Below are 20024 nucleotides of genomic sequence, written 5' to 3'. Positions count from 1 at the left end.
ATCGATAAGAGCAGTTGATAGTTGAAATGTCTTAAATGGTCATTGAAATGGGAGATCAATTGTCGTATGAAAGTAAAGAAGCAGAAATTATACAAGTAATATTCATCTTGCTTACTATTTTCAATTCTTAAGCCATTTTATTTGTTTTCACATTAACAAATTATCTGTTCACACAATGTTATCACTGCATACCATTGATATATTACCTATTAAATACTGTTTTCTGGCACTCGTCTCTTGCATTGCCTTATGGAACATCACTTTCAGTTTTGTGTAATAGTTCCAACACTTTCTACTTTTAACTACTGCAAGCCGCATATCGCATTCCTCAATTTTTCCAGCCAAAATATGATCAAGATATTTTCGCAATTTTTCAAACTCCAAGTACTCCCTTATTAATAGCGCTTTTTTGTTAGTTGTAAAATTCTGTTTGATTGCTGTGTTTATCTTTACAATTATGCTGTCAAATTCCGCACTGTGACTGGAATCATTATGCTGATGAGCTTGACTTATTTTTTGTAGTATTGAAGTGCACGGGTCCTTTGGTGAAATTGGAATCTGGAGGAAGGATTAGCATAAAGGGCAAAAATACATATACAAAGCTCCTATTAAGCTAATTACTCCGACTTTCTAATGATACACTTTTTTTCTCATAATTTAAACTATATTTTATATGGTTTAAAAGCCAATGGAAACTATTTAGCATTACCAAGGGAAAAAAAGCATAACAATGAAAAATACAGTCGAACTTCCATCTCAAACTTCCCTAATTCGAATCATTTAGCGACTTTATTCATACCAATTTGTATCCACAAGTCGAACTTCCATAACACTAATTTCTCCTAAATCTAATGTCATCTTTTATTAGTAAGAATGGTCGCCTGCCTAAAAAGTAAATATAAATGAAATATTTATTTTTAATTATTTATTGCCTGCTTACATACCTTTTATGATTTAAATACTGTAGACTGTTTATTATTCTATAGATGCGGGGCTCTTTTTTAGATTTTCTTCTTATTAGATCAAATGCAATTGCTTTATTCTAAATTAAACAAGGATAAACAATACGTGTTAAATTCTATGGTGGGTGTTCATTAACGCAAAGTCATATTTATTTGCGTAAGGTTCAAGTTATGGAAGTTCGACTGTAATCAAATATTTTCATTGCTAGAAACATATTATTACGGCTACAATTTGGCTTTGAGATATGGCTGATTTGTGATTTTAATTTAAATAGATGAAAATGTTTCTAAAATGTTACCAAACCTAAATGAAATTTGAGTTAAAGAAGTTTGAGACTGCTTTTAAAATTTTGAGTTAATGCAAACTCACGCACCGATTCATTGTTTGGGCTCAGAGAATATTTTGTAACGATTAAGTTCATTATCTGTTGATTACAATAATATGCAGCAAATCCTCCCATAGTTTTTGAGACTGTGGAAGTTTGAGTGGTGGGCGGTACTGTTGGTTCAGTGACTGTTATATTCTGAGTTATATGACATATTAGGTGACTTTTTCTTATTATGTTCCACTTTTCAGTATTTGACATAGACAAGCCCGTTAATAGATTTTTGGCCATGTATTTATAATGATCAATGCACGCTGGAGTCGATTTCGTTGTGTTCATATTTTCCAAAATTTGATTGAGCTTAAATAAAATTATGGCTTCCAGTTCGATTCTTATCTTGTCGTAAATCGTGAAATTTGCATACAGACTAGCTCTAATATTACCCGGAAGTTGGTTCAAATGTATCGACGAATTTATCTGACTAAATTTTTCCTTAAACTCAGAATTATCTAAAGGGTTGTTATCTCGAATCGTATACTTATTTTGTAGGTCATCAAGTCTTTTGTCGATTTCCTTCCACACATTTAAATCTGTGGGCTACAAGTAAAAACTTAATAAAAGATTTAAATCTAAAAACGTGAAACACGTTACCTGTGAGCTTGCTGTAAGTTCAACATTTTCAGTTGTCGAGATCAATTGGCTATCACTATAAGTCTTATTCGATTGCGATATCACATATTCGGTTGTGCCATTTTCAGTAAATTTTGTATTGGTGATGATGTGCTCGGTCGGTTCTATCTTTGAAAATGTAGAGGTTTTATTCGTGGGTTCCTCAGACAAAAATCCGACAGTTGTAGAGTACTTGAAAGTGTGCTCTGCACTTGTTTGGTTTCGTCTTGTTTTTGTTCTGTCCGTATAAGAACGTGTCTGAGTTAATGTTGTTAACGTAGCAATATTAGAAGGCATCGATAAGATATTTGTTGTGCTTTTCTCGCTTATATTTTGTTTGGTTAACTTTGAACTTTCCTCAGACAAAATTCCGACGGACGAGGAGTACTTGGTAGTGTCCGTATCAGAATATGGCTGAGTTGAAATTGTTGACTTATCAATATAAGAATGCACTGATAAATTATTGGATGTGCTCTTTTCAGTAATAATTTGTGTAGTGCTTAACTTTGAAAATGTAAGGGTTTGTGTGGGTTCCTTAGACAAAAGTCCGATGGTTGTAGAGTTCTGCGTAGTGTGGCCAGCAGTTGTTTGGTTTCGTATTGTTTCTGTTTTGTCCGTATAAGAATGTGGCTGAGTTAATGTTGTTGACGTAGCAATATTAGAAGGCAACGATAAGATATTAGTTGTGCTTTCCTCGGTTATATTTTGTTTGGTTAATTTTGAACTTTCCTCAGACAAAACTCCGACGGACGAGGAGTACTTGGTAGTGTCCGTATCAGAATATGGCTGAGTTGAAATTGTTGACTTATCAATATAAGAATGCACTGATAAATTATTGGATGTGCTCTTTTCAGTAATAATTTGTGTAGTGCTTAACTTTGAAAATGTAAGGGTTTGTGTGGGTTCCTTAGACAAAAGTCCGATGGTTGTAGAGTTCTGCGTAGTGTGGCCAGCAGTTGTTTGGTTTCGTATTGTTTCTGTTTTGTCCGTATAAGAATGTGGCTGAGTTAATGTTGTTGACGTAGCAATATTAGAAGGCAACGATAAGATATTAGTTGTGCTTTCCTCGGTTATATTTTGTTTGGTTAACTTTGAACTTTCCTCAGACAAAACTCCGACGGATGTGGAGTACGTGGAAGTTTTTGTATCAGAATATGGCTCAGTTGATATAGTTGACTTATCAATATAAGAATGCACCGATAAACTATTGGATGTGCTCTTTTCAGGAATAATTTGTGTGGTGCTTAACTTCGAAAATGTAAGGGTTTGTGTGGGTTCCTTAGACAAAAGTCCGATGGTTGTAGAGTTCTGCGTAGTGTGGCCAGCAGTTGTTTGGTTTCGTATTGTTTCTGTTTTGTCCGTATAAGAATGTGGCTGAGTTAATGTTGTTGACGTAGCAATATTAGAAGGCAACGATAAGATATTAGTTGTGATTTCCTCGGTTATATTTTGTTTGGTTAACTTTGAACTTTCCTCAGACAAAACTCCGACGGACGAGGAGTACTTGGTAGTGTCCGTATCAGAATATGGCTGAGTTGAAATTGTTGACTTATCAATATAATTATTGGATGTGCTCTTTTCAGTAATAATTTGTGTAGTGCTTAACTTTGAAAATGTAAGGGTTTGTGTGGGTTCCTTAGACAAAAGTCCGATGGTTGTAGAGTTCTGCGTAGTGTGGCCAGCAGTTGTTTGGTTTCGTATAGTTTCTGTTTTGTCCGTATAAGAATGTGGCTGAGTTAATGTTGTTGACGTAGCAATATTAGAAGGCAACGATAAGATATTAGTTGTGCTTTCCTCGGTTATATTTTGTTTGGTTAATTTTGAACTTTCCTCAGACAAAACTCCGACGGACGAGGAGTACTTGGTAGTGTCCGTATCAGAATATGGCTGAGTTGAAATTGTTGACTTATCAATATAAGAATGCACTGATAAATTATTGGATGTGCTCTTTTCAGTAATAATTTGTGTAGTGCTTAACTTTGAAAATGTAAGGGTTTGTGTGGGTTCCTTAGACAAAAGTCCGATGGTTGTAGAGTTCTGCGTAGTGTGGCCAGCAGTTGTTTGGTTTCGTATTGTTTCTGTTTTGTCCGTATAAGAATGTGGCTGAGTTAATGTTGTTGACGTAGCAATATTAGAAGGCAACGATAAGATATTAGTTGTGGTTTCCTCGGTTATATTTTGTTTGTTTAACTTTGAACTTTCCTCAGACAAAACTCCGACGGATGTGGAGTACGTGGAAGTTTTCGTATCAGAATATGGCTCAGTTGATATGGTTGACTTATCAATATAAGAATGCACCGATAAATTATTGGATGTGCTCTTTTCAGTAATAATTTGTGTGGTGCTTAACTTCGAAAATGTAAGGGGTTGCGTGGGTTCCTTAGACAAAACTCCGATGGCTGTAGAGTTTTGTGTAGTGTCAGCAGTTGTTAGGTGTTGTGTCCTATTAAGCTCGAGCGGCTTCGTTGAGGAACCATCCCACTGAGAATGCTAGGAAGTAAAAATTAAGTATTTAATTTTGTATTATTATTATTGTTTTAAGTTGTCAAATTTAGGAAACATTTTTTTGTTATTAATATTAAATAAAATAAATAATATATATTTTACTTATCATTTACCTGTGAAGTAGTTCTTCCTGTCGGTATACTTTTTGTTATTTTGCAATTACACGAGCAAAGATCCTCATCAGGATCAATTACGCAAGTACACAAACAAAGCGGTTCCTCGGAAGTTTCAGTAGTTGTTATAGTATTTAAGCTTGATCGAGAAAGTGATGTTGATAGTGTCCATGGAACTTCTGTCATTTCATTTTGTTCCGCACTAGATTCTTGAAATGAATTGCTTTCTTCTGTTCTTAAGTGAGGTACAGATCTTGCAAGTTCTGATGTTTCCTCTTCAATTGTTTGACCTTCTGCACTTAAATCTGTAAGTAAACTAATTGCTGTTGTACTTGATTCGGGGATTGAAATTGATAGTGTCCTATATTCTTCTTGAGAAGATTCTTCATTTAGACTCTGACTCGAATATATTTTTATAGTTTTTAAACTTAATTGAGGAAGTGATGTTGACAGTGTCCATGGAACTTCTGTCATTTCATTTTGTTCTGCACTAGATTCTTGAAATGAACTGCTTTCTTCTGTTGTTAAGTGAGGTACAGATCTTGCAAGTTCTGATGTTTCCTCTTCAATTGTTTGACCTTCTGCACTCAAATCTGTAAGTAAACTAATTGCTGTTGTACTTGATTCGGGGATTGAAATTGATAGTGTCCTGGTATCTTCTTGAGAAGATTCTTCATTTAGACTCTGACTCGAATATATTTTTATAGTTTTTAAACTTAATTGAGGAAGTGATGTTGACAGTGTCCATGGAACTTCAGTCATTTCATTTTGTTCTGCACTAGATTCTTGAAATGAACTGCTTTCTTCTGTTCTTAAGTGAGGTACAGATCTTGCAAGTTCTGATGTTTCTTCTTCAATTGTTTGACCTTCTGCGCTCAAATCTGTAAGTAAACTAATTGCTGTTGTAGTTGATTCGGGGATTGAAATTGATAGTGTCCTATATTCTTCTTGAGAAGATTCTTCATTAAGACTCTGACTCGAATATATTTTTATAGTTTTTAAACTTGATTGAGGAAGTGATGTTGACAGTGTCCATGGAACTTCTGTCATTTCATTTTGTTCTGAACTAGATTCTTGAAATGAATTGCTTTCTTCTGTCGTAAAGTGAGGTAAAGATTTTGAATGTTCCGTGGTTTCCTCTTTAATTGTTTGATATTCTGCCCTCGAAACGGTTGGTAAACTAATTGCTGTTGTACTTGATTCGGGGATTGAAATTGATAGTGTCCTGGTATCTTCTTGAGAAGATTCTTCATTTAGACTCTGACTCGAATATATTTTTATAGTTTTTAAACTTAATTGAGGAAGTGATGTTGACAGTGTCCATGGAACTTCAGTCATTTCATTTTGTTCTGCACTAGATTCTTGAAATGAACTGCTTTCTTCTGTTGTTAAGTGAGGTACAGATCTTGCAAGTTCTGATGTTTCTTCTTCAATTGTTTGACCTTCTGCACTCAAATCTGTAAGTAAACTATTTGTTATTGTTCTTGATTGAGAAATCGATAGTGTCCTTGTATCCTCAGTGGAAGTTTTGTCTTGATTTACACTCTGGCTAGCAAATATATTCTTTGTTTTTGAACTTGATTGAGGAAGTGATGTTGATAGTGTCCATGGAACTTCTGTCATTTCATTTTGTTCTGTACTAGATTCTTGAAATGAACTGCTTTCTTCTGTTGTTAAGTGAGGTACAGATCTTGCAAGTTCTGATGTTTCCTCTTTAATGGTTTGACCTTCTGCACTCAAATCTGTAAGTAAACTAATTGCTGTTGTACTTGATTCGGGGATTGAAATTGATAGTGTCCTGGTATCTTCTTGAGAAGATTCTTCATTTAGACTCTGACTCGAATATATTTTTATAGTTTTTAAACTTAATTGAGGAAGTGATGTTGACAGTGTCCATGGAACTTCAGTCATTTCATTTTGTTCTGCACTAGATTCTTGAAATGAACTGCTTTCTTCTGTTCTTAAGTGAGGTACAGATCTTGCAAGTTCTGATGTTTCTTCTTCAATTGTTTGACCTTCTGCGCTCAAATCTGTAAGTAAACTAATTGCTGTTGTAGTTGATTCGGGGATTGAAATTGATAGTGTCCTATATTCTTCTTGAGAAGATTCTTCATTAAGACTCTGACTCGAATATATTTTTATAGTTTTTAAACTTGATTGAGGAAGTGATGTTGACAGTGTCCATGGAACTTCTGTCATTTCATTTTGTTCTGAACTAGATTCTTGAAATGAATTGCTTTCTTCTGTCGTAAAGTGAGGTAAAGATTTTGAATGTTCCGTGGTTTCCTCTTTAATTGTTTGATATTCTGCCCTCGAAACGGTTGGTAAACTAATTGCTGTTGTACTTGATTCGGGGATTGAAATTGATAGTGTCCTGGTATCTTCTTGAGAAGATTCTTCATTTAGACTCTGACTCGAATATATTTTTATAGTTTTTAAACTTAATTGAGGAAGTGATGTTGACAGTGTCCATGGAACTTCAGTCATTTCATTTTGTTCTGCACTAGATTCTTGAAATGAACTGCTTTCTTCTGTTGTTAAGTGAGGTACAGATCTTGCAAGTTCTGATGTTTCCTCTTTAATTGTTTGACCTTCTGCACTTAAATCTGTACGTAAACTATTTGTTATTGTTCTTGATTGAGAAATCGATAGTGTCCTTGTATCCTCAGTGGAAGTTTTGTCTTCATTTACACTCTGACTCGAAAATAAATTCTTTGTTTTTGAATTTGATTGAGAAAGTGATGTTGATAGTGTCAATGGAACTTCTGTCATTTCATTTTGTTCTGTACTAGATTCTTGAAATGAACTGCTTTCTTCTGTTGTTAAGTGAGGTACAGATCTTGCAAGTTCTGATGTTTCCTCTTTAATGGTTTGACCTTCTGCACTCAAATCTGTAAGTAAACTAATTGCTGTTGTACTTGATTCGGGGATTGAAATTGATAGTGTCCTGGTACCTTCTTGAGAAGATTCTTCATTTAGACTCTGACTCGAATATATTTTTATAGTTTTTGCACTTGATTGAGGAAGTGATGTTGACAGTGTCCATGGAACTTCTGTCATTTCATTTTGTTCTGCACTAGATTCTTGAAATGAACTGCTTTCTTCTGTTGTTAAGTGAGGTACAGATCTTGCAAGTTCTGATGTTTCCTCTTTAATGGTTTGACCTTCTGCACTCAAATCTGTAAGTAAACTAATTGCTGTTGTACTTGATTCGGGGATTGAAATTGATAGTGTCCTGGTATCTTCTTGAGAAGATTCTTCATTTAGACTCTGACTCGAATATATTTTTATAGTTTTTGCACTTGATTGAGGAAGTGATGTTGACAGTGTCCATGGAACTTCTGTCATTTCATTTTGTTCTGCACTAGATTCTTGAAATGAACTGCTTTCTTCTGTTGTTAAGTGAGGTACAGATCTTGCAAGTTCTGATGTTTCATCTTTAATTGTTTGACCTTCTGCACTTAAATCTGTACGTAAACTATTTGTTATTGTTCTTGATTGAGAAATCGATAGTGTCCTTGTATCTTCTTGAGAAGTTTTGTCTTCATTTACACCCTGACTCGAAAATATATTCTTTGTTTTTGAACTTGATTGAGAAAGTGATGTTGATAGTGTCCATGGTACTTCTGTAATTGGATTTTTTTCCGCACTAGATTCTTGAAATGAACTGCTTTCTTCTGTTGTTAATTGAGGTAAAGATTTTGAAAGTTCCGATGTTTCCTCTCGAATTGTTTGTAAACTATGTGCTGCCGTACTTGATTGTGGGAAAGAAGTTGATAGTGTCCTTGTGTCTTCTTGAGATGTTTTGGCTTCATTTACACTCTGACTCGAAAATAAAATCTTTGTTTTTGAACTTGATTGAGAAAGTGATGTTGATAGTGTCCATGGAACTTCTGTCATTTCATTTTGTTCTGCACTATATTCTTGGAATGAATTGCTTTCTTCTCGTGTCGTAAAGTGAGGTAAAGTTTTTGAAAGTTCCTGGGTTTCCTCTTTAATTGTTTGATATTCTGCCCTCGAAACGGTTAGTAAACTAATTGCTGTTGTAGTTGATTCGGGGATTGAAATTGATAGTGTCCTATATTCTTCTTGAGAAGATTCTTCATTAAGACTCTGACTCGAATATATTTTTATAGTTTTTAAACTTGATTGAGGAAGTGATGTTGACAGTGTCCATGGAACTTCTGTCATTTCATTTTGTTCTGTACTAGATTCTTGAAATGAACTGCTTTCTTCTGTTGTTAAGTGAGGTACAGATCTTGCAAGTTCTGATGTTTCATCTTTAATTGTTTGACCTTCTGCACTTAAATCTGTACGTAAACTATTTGTTATTGTTCTTGATTGAGAAATCGATAGTGTCCTTGTATGCTCAGTGGAAGTTTTGTCTTCATTTACACTCTGGCTAGCAAATATATTCTTTGCTTTTGTACTTGATTGAGGAAGTGATGTTGATAGTGTCCATGGAACTTCTGTCATTTCATTTTGTTCTGAACTAGATTCTTGAAATGAATTGCTTTCTTCTGTCGTAAAGTGAGGTAAAGATTTTGAATGTTCCGTGGTTTCCTCTTTAATTGTTTGATATTCTGCCCTCGAAAAGGTTAGTAAACTAATTCCTGTTGTACTTGATTCGGGGATTGAAATTGATAGTGTCCTGGTATCTTCTTGAGAAGATTCTTCATTTAGACTCTGACTCGAATATATTTTTATAGTTTTTAAACTTGATTGAGGAGGTGATGTTGACAGTGTCCATGGAACTTCTGTCATTTCATTTTGTTCTGTACTAGATTCTTGAAATGAACTGCTTTCTTCTGTTGTTAAGTGAGGTACAGATCTTGCAAGTTCTGATGTTTCTTCTTCAATTGTTTGACCTTCTGCACTCAAATCTGTAAGTAAACTATTTGTTATTGTTCTTGATTGAGAAATCGATAGTGTCCTTGTATCCTCAGTGGAAGTTTTGTCTTGATTTACACTCTGGCTAGCAAATATATTCTTTGTTTTTGAACTTGATTGAGAAAGTGATGTTGATAGTGTCCATGGAACTTCTGTCATTTCATTTTGTTCTGAACTAGATTCTTGAACTGAATTGCTTTCTTCTGTCGTAAAGTGAGGTAAAGATTTTGAATGTTCCGTGGTTTCCTCTTTAATTGTTTGATATTCTGCCCTCGAAAAGGTTAGTAAACTAATTCCTGTTGTACTTGATTCGGGGATTGAAATTGATAGTGTCCTGGTATCTTCTTGAGAAGATTCTTCATTTAGACTCTGACTCGAATATATTTTTATAGTTTTTGCACTTGATTGAGGAAGTGATGTTGACAGTGTCCATGGAACTTCTGTCATTTCATTTTGTTCTGTACTAGATTCTTGAAATGAACTGCTTTCTTCTGTTGTTAAGTGAGGTACAGATCTTGCAAGTTCTGATGTTTCTTCTTCAATTGTTTGACCTTCTGCACTCAAATCTGTAAGTAAACTAATTGCTGTTGTACTTGATTCGGGGATTGAAATTGATAGTGTCCTGGTATCTTCTTGAGAAGATTCTTCATTTAGACTCTGACTCGAATATATTTTTATAGTTTTTAAACTTGATTGAGGAGGTGATGTTGACAGTGTCCATGGAACTTCTGTCATTTCATTTTGTTCTGTACTAGATTCTTGAAATGAACTGCTTTCTTCTGTTGTTAAGTGAGGTACAGATCTTGCAAGTTCTGATGTTTCTTCTTCAATTGTTTGACCTTCTGCACTCAAATCTGTAAGTAAACTATTTGTTATTGTTCTTGATTGAGAAATCGATAGTGTCCTTGTATCCTCAGTGGAAGTTTTGTCTTGATTTACACTCTGGCTAGCAAATATATTCTTTGTTTTTGAACTTGATTGAGGAAGTGATGTTGATAGTGTCCATGGAACTTCTGTCATTTCATTTTGTTCTGTACTAGATTCTTGAAATGAACTGCTTTCTTCTGTTGTTAAGTGAGGTACAGATCTTGCAAGTTCTGATGTTTCTTCTTCAATTGTTTGACCTTCTGCGCTCAAATCTGTAAGTAAACTAATTGCTGTTGTACTTGATTCGGGGATTGAAATTGATAGTGTCCTGGTATCTTCTTGAGAAGATTCTTCATTTAGACTCTGACTCGAATATATTTTTATAGTTTTTGCACTTGATTGAGGAAGTGATGTTGACAGTGTCCATGGAACTTCTGTCATTTCATTTTGTTCTGCACTAGATTCTTTAAATGAACTGCTTTCTTCTGTTGTTAAGTGAGGTACAGATCTTGCAAGTTCGGATGTTTCCTCTTCAATTGTTTGACCTTCTGCACTCAAATCTGTAAGTAAACTAATTGCTGTTGTAGTTGATTCGGGGATTGAAATTGATAGTGTCCTATATTCTTCTTGAGAAGATTCTTCATTAAGACTCTGACTCGAATATATTTTTATAGTTTTTAAACTTGATTGAGGAAGTGATGTTGACAGTGTCCATGGAACTTCTGTCATTTCATTTTGTTCTGTACTAGATTCTTGAAATGAACTGCTTTCTTCTGTTGTTAAGTGAGGTACAGATCTTGCAAGTTCTGATGTTTCATCTTTAATTGTTTGACCTTCTGCACTTAAATCTGTACGTAAACTATTTGTTATTGTTCTTGATTGAGAAATCGATAGTGTCCTTGTATGCTCAGTGGAAGTTTTGTCTTCATTTAGACTCTGACTCGAATATATTTTTATAGTTTTTAAACTTGATTGAGGAAGTGATGTTGACAGTGTCCATGGAACTTCTGTCATTTCATTTTGTTCTGAACTAGATTCTTGAACTGAATTGCTTTCTTCTGTCGTAAAGTGAGGTAAAGATTTTGAATGTTCCGTGGTTTCCTCTTTAATTGTTTGATATTCTGCCCTCGAAACGGTTAGTAAACTAATTGCTGTTGTACTTGATTCGGGGATTGAAATTGATAGTGTCCTGGTATCTTCTTGAGAAGATTCTTCATTTAGACTCTGACTCGAATATATTTTTATAGTTTTTAAACTTGATTGAGGAGGTGATGTTGACAGTGTCCATGGAACTTCTGTCATTTCATTTTGTTCTGTACTAGATTCTTGAAATGAACTGCTTTCTTCTGTTGTTAAGTGAGGTACAGATCTTGCAAGTTCTGATGTTTCTTCTTCAATTGTTTGACCTTCTGCACTCAAATCTGTAAGTAAACTATTTGTTATTGTTCTTGATTGAGAAATCGATAGTGTCCTTGTATCCTCAGTGGAAGTTTTGTCTTGATTTACACCCTGGCTAGCAAATATATTCTTTGTTTTTGAACTTGATTGAGAAAGTGATGTTGATAGTGTCCATGGAACTTCTGTCATTTCATTTTGTTCTGAACTAGATTCTTGAACTGAATTGCTTTCTTCTGTCGTAAAGTGAGGTAAAGATTTTGAATGTTCCGTGGTTTCCTCTTTAATTGTTTGATATTCTGCCCTCGAAACGGTTAGTAAACTAATTGCTGTTGTACTTGATTCGGGGATTGAAATTGATAGTGTCCTGGTATCTTCTTGAGAAGATTCTTCATTTAGACTCTGACTCGAATATATTTTTATAGTTTTTGCACTTGATTGAGGAAGTGATGTTGACAGTGTCCATGGAACTTCTGTCATTTCATTTTGTTCTGTACTAGATTCTTGAAATGAACTGCTTTCTTCTGTTGTTAAGTGAGGTACAGATCTTGCAAGTTCTGATGTTTCATCTTTAATTGTTTGACCTTCTGCACTTAAATCTGTACGTAAACTATTTGTTATTGTTCTTGATTGAGAAATCGATAGTGTCCTTGTATGCTCAGTGGAAGTTTTGTCTTGATTTACACTCTGGCTAGCAAATATATTCTTTGTTTTTGAACTTGATTGAGAAAGTGATGTTGATAGTGTCCATGGAACTTCTGTCATTTCATTTTGTTCTGCACTAGGTTCTTGAAATGAACTGCTTTCTTCTGTTGTTAAGTGAGGTACAGATCTTGCAAGTTCTGATGTTTCCTCTTCAATTAATTGACCTTCTGCACTCAAATCTGTAAGTAAACTATTTGTTATTGTTCTTGATTGAGAAATCGATAGTGTCCTTGTATCCTCAGTGGAAGTTTTGTCTTCATTTACACTCTGACTAGAAAATATATTCTTGGCTTTTGTACTTGATTGAGGAAGTGATGTTGATAGTGTCCATGGAACTTCTGTCATTTCATTTTGTTCTGAACTAGATTCTTGAAATGAATTGCTTTCTTCTGTTGTAAAGTGTGGTACAGATCTTGCAAGTTCTGATGTTTCCTCTTTAATGGTTTGACCTTCTGCACTCAAATCTGTAAGTAAACTTGCTGTTGTACTTGATTCGGGGATTGAAATTGATAGTGTCCTGGTACCTTCTTGAGAAGATTCTTCATTTAGACTCTGACTCGAATATATTTTTATAGTTTTTGCACTTGATTGAGGAAGTGATGTTGACAGTGTCCATGGAACTTCTGTCATTTCATTTTGTTCTGAACTAGATTCTTGAAATGAACTGCTTTCTTCTGTTGTTAAGTGAGGTGCAGATCTTGCAAGTTCTGATGTTTCCTCTTTAATGGTTTGACCTTCTGCACTCAAATCTGTAAGTAAACTAATTGCTGTTGTACTTGATTCGGGGATTGAAATTGATAGTGTCCTGGTATCTTCTTGAGAAGATTCTTCATTTAGACTCTGACTCGAATATATTTTTATAGTTTTTGCACTTGATTGAGGAAGTGATGTTGACAGTGTCCATGGAACTTCTGTCATTTCATTTTGTTCTGTACTAGATTCTTGAAATGAACTGCTTTCTTCTGTTGTTAAGTGAGGTACAGATCTTGCAAGTTCTGATGTTTCTTCTTCAATTGTTTGACCTTCTGCACTCAAATCTGTAAGTAAACTATTTGTTATTGTTCTTGATTGAGAAATCGATAGTGTCCTTGTATCCTCAGTGGAAGTTTTGTCTTGATTTACACTCTGGCTAGCAAATATATTCTTTGTTTTTGAACTTGATTGAGGAAGTGATGTTGAAAGTGTCCATGGAACTTCTGTCATTTCATTTTGTTCTGAACTAGATTCTTGAAATGAATTGCTTTCTTCTGTTGTAAAGTGTGGTACAGATCTTGGAAGTTCCGATGTTTCCTCTCGAATTGTTTGCTCTTCCGCACTCGAATATGTAAGTAAACTATTTGTTGTTGTTCTTGATTGAGATGTCGATACCGTCCTTGTATCTTCTTGAGATGTTTTGTCTTCATTTACACTCTGACTCTGACTCTTTGTTCTTGAACTTGATTGTGTCCATGGCACTTCTGTCATTTGATTTTCTTCTGCACTGGATTCTTGGAATAAACTGCTTTCTTCTGTTGTTAATTGAGGTAGAGATTTTGAAAGTTCCGATGTTTCCTTTTGGATTGTTTGGTCTTCTGCACTCGAATCTGTAAGTAAACTATTTGCTGTTGCACTTGATTGCGGGAGATAAATAGAAAGTTCACTTGCTTTAACACTTTTCAAGTCTTCTGAAGTGCTTTCTTTAAGGCATTCGCAGATACACGAGTCATTTCCTTGTTCTAATAGGCAAGTGCATTCGCAAACATTATCTGTAGATAGTTTACTGCTTGTTAATGGATCTATCATAATTAAAGATGAAAGCTTTGATAGCGTTGTGGTTTTATTACCAGTAACATCTTCTTCAGTTGTAACATCTTCTTTACTGAAAGATTGTGGACTCGCCTCTGTAAGCAAAATAGTACCATTTTCTTCCTGTTTTGGGACATTATCTTTCACACTGAAGAGTTCTTGATACGTTTCGGTGGATAATGACGGATTGAATTTACTTGCCGTGACGTCTGAAGTGCTTTCTTTAAGGTTGCATTCGCAGATACACGAGTCTTTTCCTGTTTCCAATTGGCAAGTACAATCACAGATATGAAAACTTGATTGCTCAAATTGAAAGTTTGATATAGTACTTAGGAAAGGTAAATGGTTTATTTCAGTTGTCTGTATTTTTGGTAAACCAGTAGAAGTTGTACTCAATTTTAGTGGAGATTTCGATATCTTTTCTACTTCGTCTTCAGTTGGGTTATCTTTGTCTGTGGTTGAAATTTTGTTTACATCACTGAATAGTGTGCTCGAAGGAGGAACATATTGCGATTGATTTTCTATTTCGTTTTGGGATATTTGATATGGTCCTGTACTCGAAATTTGTAATGATGTTGACAGATTTGTATTTTTCTCTTTGGTATTTGTATTTTCTAGTGTACTTTTATATGAAGGTAGATTTGAGGAGTACTGAAGATCTTCGATTGACTTTATTTGGCTTGCTGTTAAGATAGATACATACATAGAAGTGGGATCTGTAATACAGTTGCAGATACACGAGTCATTTCCTTGTTCTAATAGGCAAGTGCATTCGCAAACATTATCTGTAGATAGTTTACTGCTCGTTATTGGCTCTATCATAATTAAAGATGAAAACTCCGATGATTGCTCTTCTGCACTCGAAACTGTAAGTAAACTGTTAGCTTTTGGAGTTGATTGTGGATACAAAATTGATAGCGTCCTTGTATCTTCTTGAGATGTTTTGCCTTTTGAAATTTCCGATGTTACCTTTTGATTTGTTTGATCATCAGCACTCAAATTCGTAAGTAAACTAATTGTTGTTTTTCTTGATTGAGAATTCGATACCGTCGTTATATCTTCTTGAGATGGTTTGTCTTCATTTACACTCTGATTCTGACTCTTTGTTCTTGAACTTGATTGTGTCCATGGCACTTCTGTCAAGTGATTTTCTTCTGCACTGGATTCTTGAAATAAACTGCTTTCTTCTGTTGTTAATTGAGGTAAAGATTTTGAAAGTTCCGATGTTTCCTCTCGAATTGTTTGCTCTTCTGCACTGGAATCTGTAAGTAAACTATTTCCTGTTGCACTTGATTGTGGGAGAGAAGTTGATAGTGTCCTTGTGTCTTCTTGAGATGTTTTGGCTTCATTTACACTCGGACTCGAAAATATATTATTCGTGTTTGAATTTGATTGAAAAAGTGAAGTTGATAGTGTCCATGGCACTTCTGTTATTTGAATTTCTTCCGAACTGGATTCTTCAAATGAACTGCTTTCTTCTGTTTTAAGTTGGGGTAAAGATTTTGAAAGTTCCGATGTTTTCTCTTGCTTTGTTTGATCTTCTGCACTCAAATCTGTAAGTAAACTATTTGTTGTTGTTCTTGATTGATAAATTGATACCGTCCTTGTATCTTCTTGAGATGTTTTGTCTTCATTTACACTCTGACTCTGACTCTTTGTTCTTGAACTTGATTGTGTCCATGGCACTTCTGTCATTTGATTTTCTTCTGCACTGGATTCTTGAAATGAACTGCTTTCTTCTGTTGTGTGTTCTTGAAATGAACTTATTTCTCCTCTTGTAGATTGAGGTAGAACTTTTGAAAGTTCTGACGTCTCTTCTCGAATTGTATGCTCTTCTGCACTTGAAACTGTAAGTAAACTATTTGCTGTTGTACTTGATTGTGGGAAAGAAGTTGATAGTGTCCTTGTATCTTCTTGAGAAATGTTGTCTTCATTTACAGTCTGACTCGAAAATATATTTTTTGTTTTTGAACTTGATTGAGAAAGTGATGTTGATAGTGTCCATGGTACTTCTGTAATTGGATTTTCTTCCGCACTGGATTCTTGGAATGAACTGCTTTCTTCTGTTGTTAATTGAGGTAAAGATTTTGAAAGTTCCGATGTTTCCTCTCGAATTGTTTGCTCTTCTGCACTCGAATATGTAAGTAAACTATGTGCTGCTGTACTTGATTGTGGGAAGGAAGTTGATAGTGTCCTTATGTCTTCTTGAGATGTTTTGGCTTTATTTACACTCGGACTCGAAAATATATTATTCGTGTTTGAACTTGATTGAAAAAGTGATGTTGATAGTGTCCATGGCACTTCTGTTATTTGAATTTCTTCCGAACTGGATTCTTGAAATGAACTGCTTTCTTCTGTTTTAAATTGAGGTAAAGATTTTGAAAGTTCCGATGTTTCCTCTTGCTTTGTTTGATCTTCTGCACTCAAATCTGTAAGTAAACTATTTGTTGTTGTTCTTGATTGCGATATCGATACCGTCCTTGTATCTTCTTGAGATGTTTTGTCTTCATTTACACTCTGACTCTTTGTTCTTGAACTTGATTGTGTCCATGGCACTTCTGTCATTTGATTTTCTTCTGCACTGGATTCATGAAATGAACTGCTTTCTTCTGTTGTGTGTTCTTGAAATGAAATTATTTCTCCTCTTGTAGATTGCGGTAGAGCTTTTGAAAGTTCTGATGTCTCTTCTTGAATTGTATGCGCTTCTGCACTTGAAACTGTAAGTAAACTATCTGCTGTTGTACTTGATTGCGGGAAAGAAGTTGATAGTGTCCTTATATCTTCTTGAGAAATTTTGTCTTCATTTACAGTCTGACTCGAAAATATATTTTTTGTGTTTGAACTTGATTGAGAAAGTGATGTTGATAGTGTCCACTGTACTTCTGTAATTGGATTTTCTTCCGCACTGGATTCTTGGAATGAACTGCTTTCTTCTGTTGTTAATTGAGGTAAAGATTTTGAAAGTTCCGAAGTTTCCTCTCGAATTGTTTGCTCTTCTGCACTCGAATATGTAAGTAATCTATTTGCTGTTGTACTGGATTGTGGGAAATAAGTTGATAGTGTCCTTGTATCTTCTTGAGATGTTTTGGCTTCATTTACACTCGGACTCGAAAATGTATTATTCGTGCTTGAACTTGATTGATAAAGTGAAGTTGATAGTGTCCATGGCACTTCTGTTATTTGAATTTCTTCCGAACTGGATTCTTGAAATGAACTGCTTTCTTCTATTTTAAGTTGAGGTAAAGATGTTGAAAGTTCCGATGTTTTCTCTTGCTTTGTTTGATCTTCTGCACTCAAATCTGTAAGTAAACTATTTGTTGTTGTTCTTGATTGAGAAATTGATACCGTCCTTGTATCTTCTTGAGATGTTTTGTCTTCATTTACACTCTGACTCTGACTCTTAGTTCTTGAACATGATTGTGTCAATGGCACTTCTGTCATTTGATTTTCTTCTGCACTGGATTCTTGAAATGAACTGCTTTCTTCTGTTGTGTGTTCTTGAAATGAAATTATTTCTCCTCTTGTAGATTGCGGTAGAGCTTTTGAAAGTTCTGATGTCTCTTCTTGACTTGTATGCGCTTCTGCACTTGAAACTGTAAGTAAACTATTTGCTGCTGTACTGGATTGTGGGAAAGAAGTTGATAGTGTCCTTGTATCTTCTTGAGATGTTTTGGCTTCATTTACACTCGGACTCGAAAATATATTATTCGTGCTTGAACTTGATTGAAAAAGTGATGCTGATAGTGTCCATGGCACTTCTGTTATTTGAATTTCTTCCGAACTGGATTCTTGAAATGAACTGCTTTCTTCTGTTTTAAGTTGAGGTAAAGATGTTGAAAGTTGCGATGTTTTCTCTTGCTTTGTTTGATCTTCTGCACTCAAATCTGTAAGTAAACTATTTGTTGTTGTTCTTGATTGAGAAATTGATACCGTCCTTGTATCTTCTTGAGATGTTTTGTCTTCATTTACACTCTGACTCTGACTCTTAGTTCTTGAACTTGATTGTGTCCATGGCACTTCTGTCATTTGATTTTCTTCTGCACTGGATTCTTGAAATGAACTGCTTTCTTCTGTTGTGTGTTCTTGAAATGAAATTATTTCTCCTCTTGTAGATTGCGGTAGAGCTTTTGAAAGTTCTGATGTCTCTTCTTGACTTGTATGCGCTTCTGCACTTGAAACTGTAAGTAAACTATTTGCTGTTGTACTGGATTGTGGGAAAGAAGTTGATAGTGTCCTTGTATCGTCTTGAGATGTTTTGGCTTCATTTACACTCGGACTCGAAAATATATTATTCGTGCTTGAACTTGATTGAAAAAGTGATGCTGATAGTGTCCATGGCACTTCTGTTATTTGAATTTCTTCCGAACTGGATTCTTGAAATGAACTGCTTTCTTCTATTTTAAGTTGAGGTAAAGATTTTGAAAGTTCCGATGTTTCCTCTCGAATTGTTTGCTCTTCTGCACTGGAATCTGTAAGTAAACTATTTCCTGTTGCACTTGATTGTGGGAGAGAAGTTGATAGTGTCCTTGTGTCTTCTTGAGATGTTTTGGCTTCATTTACACTCGGACTCGAAAATATATTATTCGTGTTTGAATTTGATTGAAAAAGTGAAGTTGATAGTGTCCATGGCACTTCTGTTATTTGAATTTCTTCCGAACTGGATTCTTCAAATGAACTGCTTTCTTCTGTTTTAAGTTGGGGTAAAGATTTTGAAAGTTCCGATGTTTTCTCTTGCTTTGTTTGATCTTCTGCACTCAAATCTGTAAGTAAACTATTTGTTGTTGTTCTTGATTGATAAATTGATACCGTCCTTGTATCTTCTTGAGATGTTTTGTCTTCATTTACACTCTGACTCTGACTCTTTGTTCTTGAACTTGATTGTGTCCATGGCACTTCTGTCATTTGATTTTCTTCTGCACTGGATTCTTGAAATGAACTGCTTTCTTCTGTTGTGTGTTCTTGAAATGAACTTATTTCTCCTCTTGTAGATTGAGGTAGAACTTTTGAAAGTTCTGACGTCTCTTCTCGAATTGTATGCTCTTCTGCACTTGAAACTGTAAGTAAACTATTTGCTGTTGTACTTGATTGTGGGAAAGAAGTTGATAGTGTCCTTGTATCTTCTTGAGAAATGTTGTCTTCATTTACAGTCTGACTCGAAAATATATTTTTTGTTTTTGAACTTGATTGAGAAAGTGATGTTGATAGTGTCCATGGTACTTCTGTAATTGGATTTTCTTCCGCACTGGATTCTTGGAATGAACTGCTTTCTTCTGTTGTTAATTGAGGTAAAGATTTTGAAAGTTCCGATGTTTCCTCTCGAATTGTTTGCTCTTCTGCACTCGAATATGTAAGTAAACTATGTGCTGCTGTACTTGATTGTGGGAAGGAAGTTGATAGTGTCCTTATGTCTTCTTGAGATGTTTTGGCTTTATTTACACTCGGACTCGAAAATATATTATTCGTGTTTGAACTTGATTGAAAAAGTGATGTTGATAGTGTCCATGGCACTTCTGTTATTTGAATTTCTTCCGAACTGGATTCTTGAAATGAACTGCTTTCTTCTGTTTTAAATTGAGGTAAAGATTTTGAAAGTTCCGATGTTTCCTCTTGCTTTGTTTGATCTTCTGCACTCAAATCTGTAAGTAAACTATTTGTTGTTGTTCTTGATTGCGATATCGATACCGTCCTTGTATCTTCTTGAGATGTTTTGTCTTCATTTACACTCTGACTCTGACTCTTAGTTCTTGAACTTGATTGTGTCCATGGCACTTCTGTCATTTGATTTTCTTCTGCACTGGATTCTTGAA

General features: G+C 34.9%; 1 protein-coding gene across 1 annotated transcript in view; it reads right to left on the bottom strand.

The window, feature by feature from the left end:
- Window positions 1-46: 46 nt before the first annotated feature.
- LOC117147182 overlaps window positions 47-20024 on the bottom strand; it is a 40754-nt gene continuing 20776 nt past the window's right edge. Inside the window, exons 9-14 of the mRNA XM_033313983.1 lie at window positions 17711-20011; window positions 16835-17623; window positions 4576-16798; window positions 1940-4447; window positions 1337-1885; window positions 47-558 (exon numbers count right to left, since the gene is read on the bottom strand). Of these exons, the coding sequence (XP_033169874.1) occupies window positions 169-558; window positions 1337-1885; window positions 1940-4447; window positions 4576-16798; window positions 16835-17623; window positions 17711-20011 (18760 nt within the window). The 3' untranslated portion in view covers window positions 47-168. The remainder of the gene's footprint in view (window positions 559-1336; window positions 1886-1939; window positions 4448-4575; window positions 16799-16834; window positions 17624-17710; window positions 20012-20024) is intronic.

The sequence above is a fragment of the Drosophila mauritiana genome, chromosome X (genome assembly GCF_004382145.1).
Source record: "Drosophila mauritiana strain mau12 chromosome X, ASM438214v1, whole genome shotgun sequence".
Taxonomy (NCBI): Eukaryota; Metazoa; Arthropoda; class Insecta; order Diptera; family Drosophilidae; genus Drosophila; species Drosophila mauritiana.
Note: the sequence above shows the minus strand (reverse complement) of the source record. Positions and strands in the feature narration are given on the sequence as shown.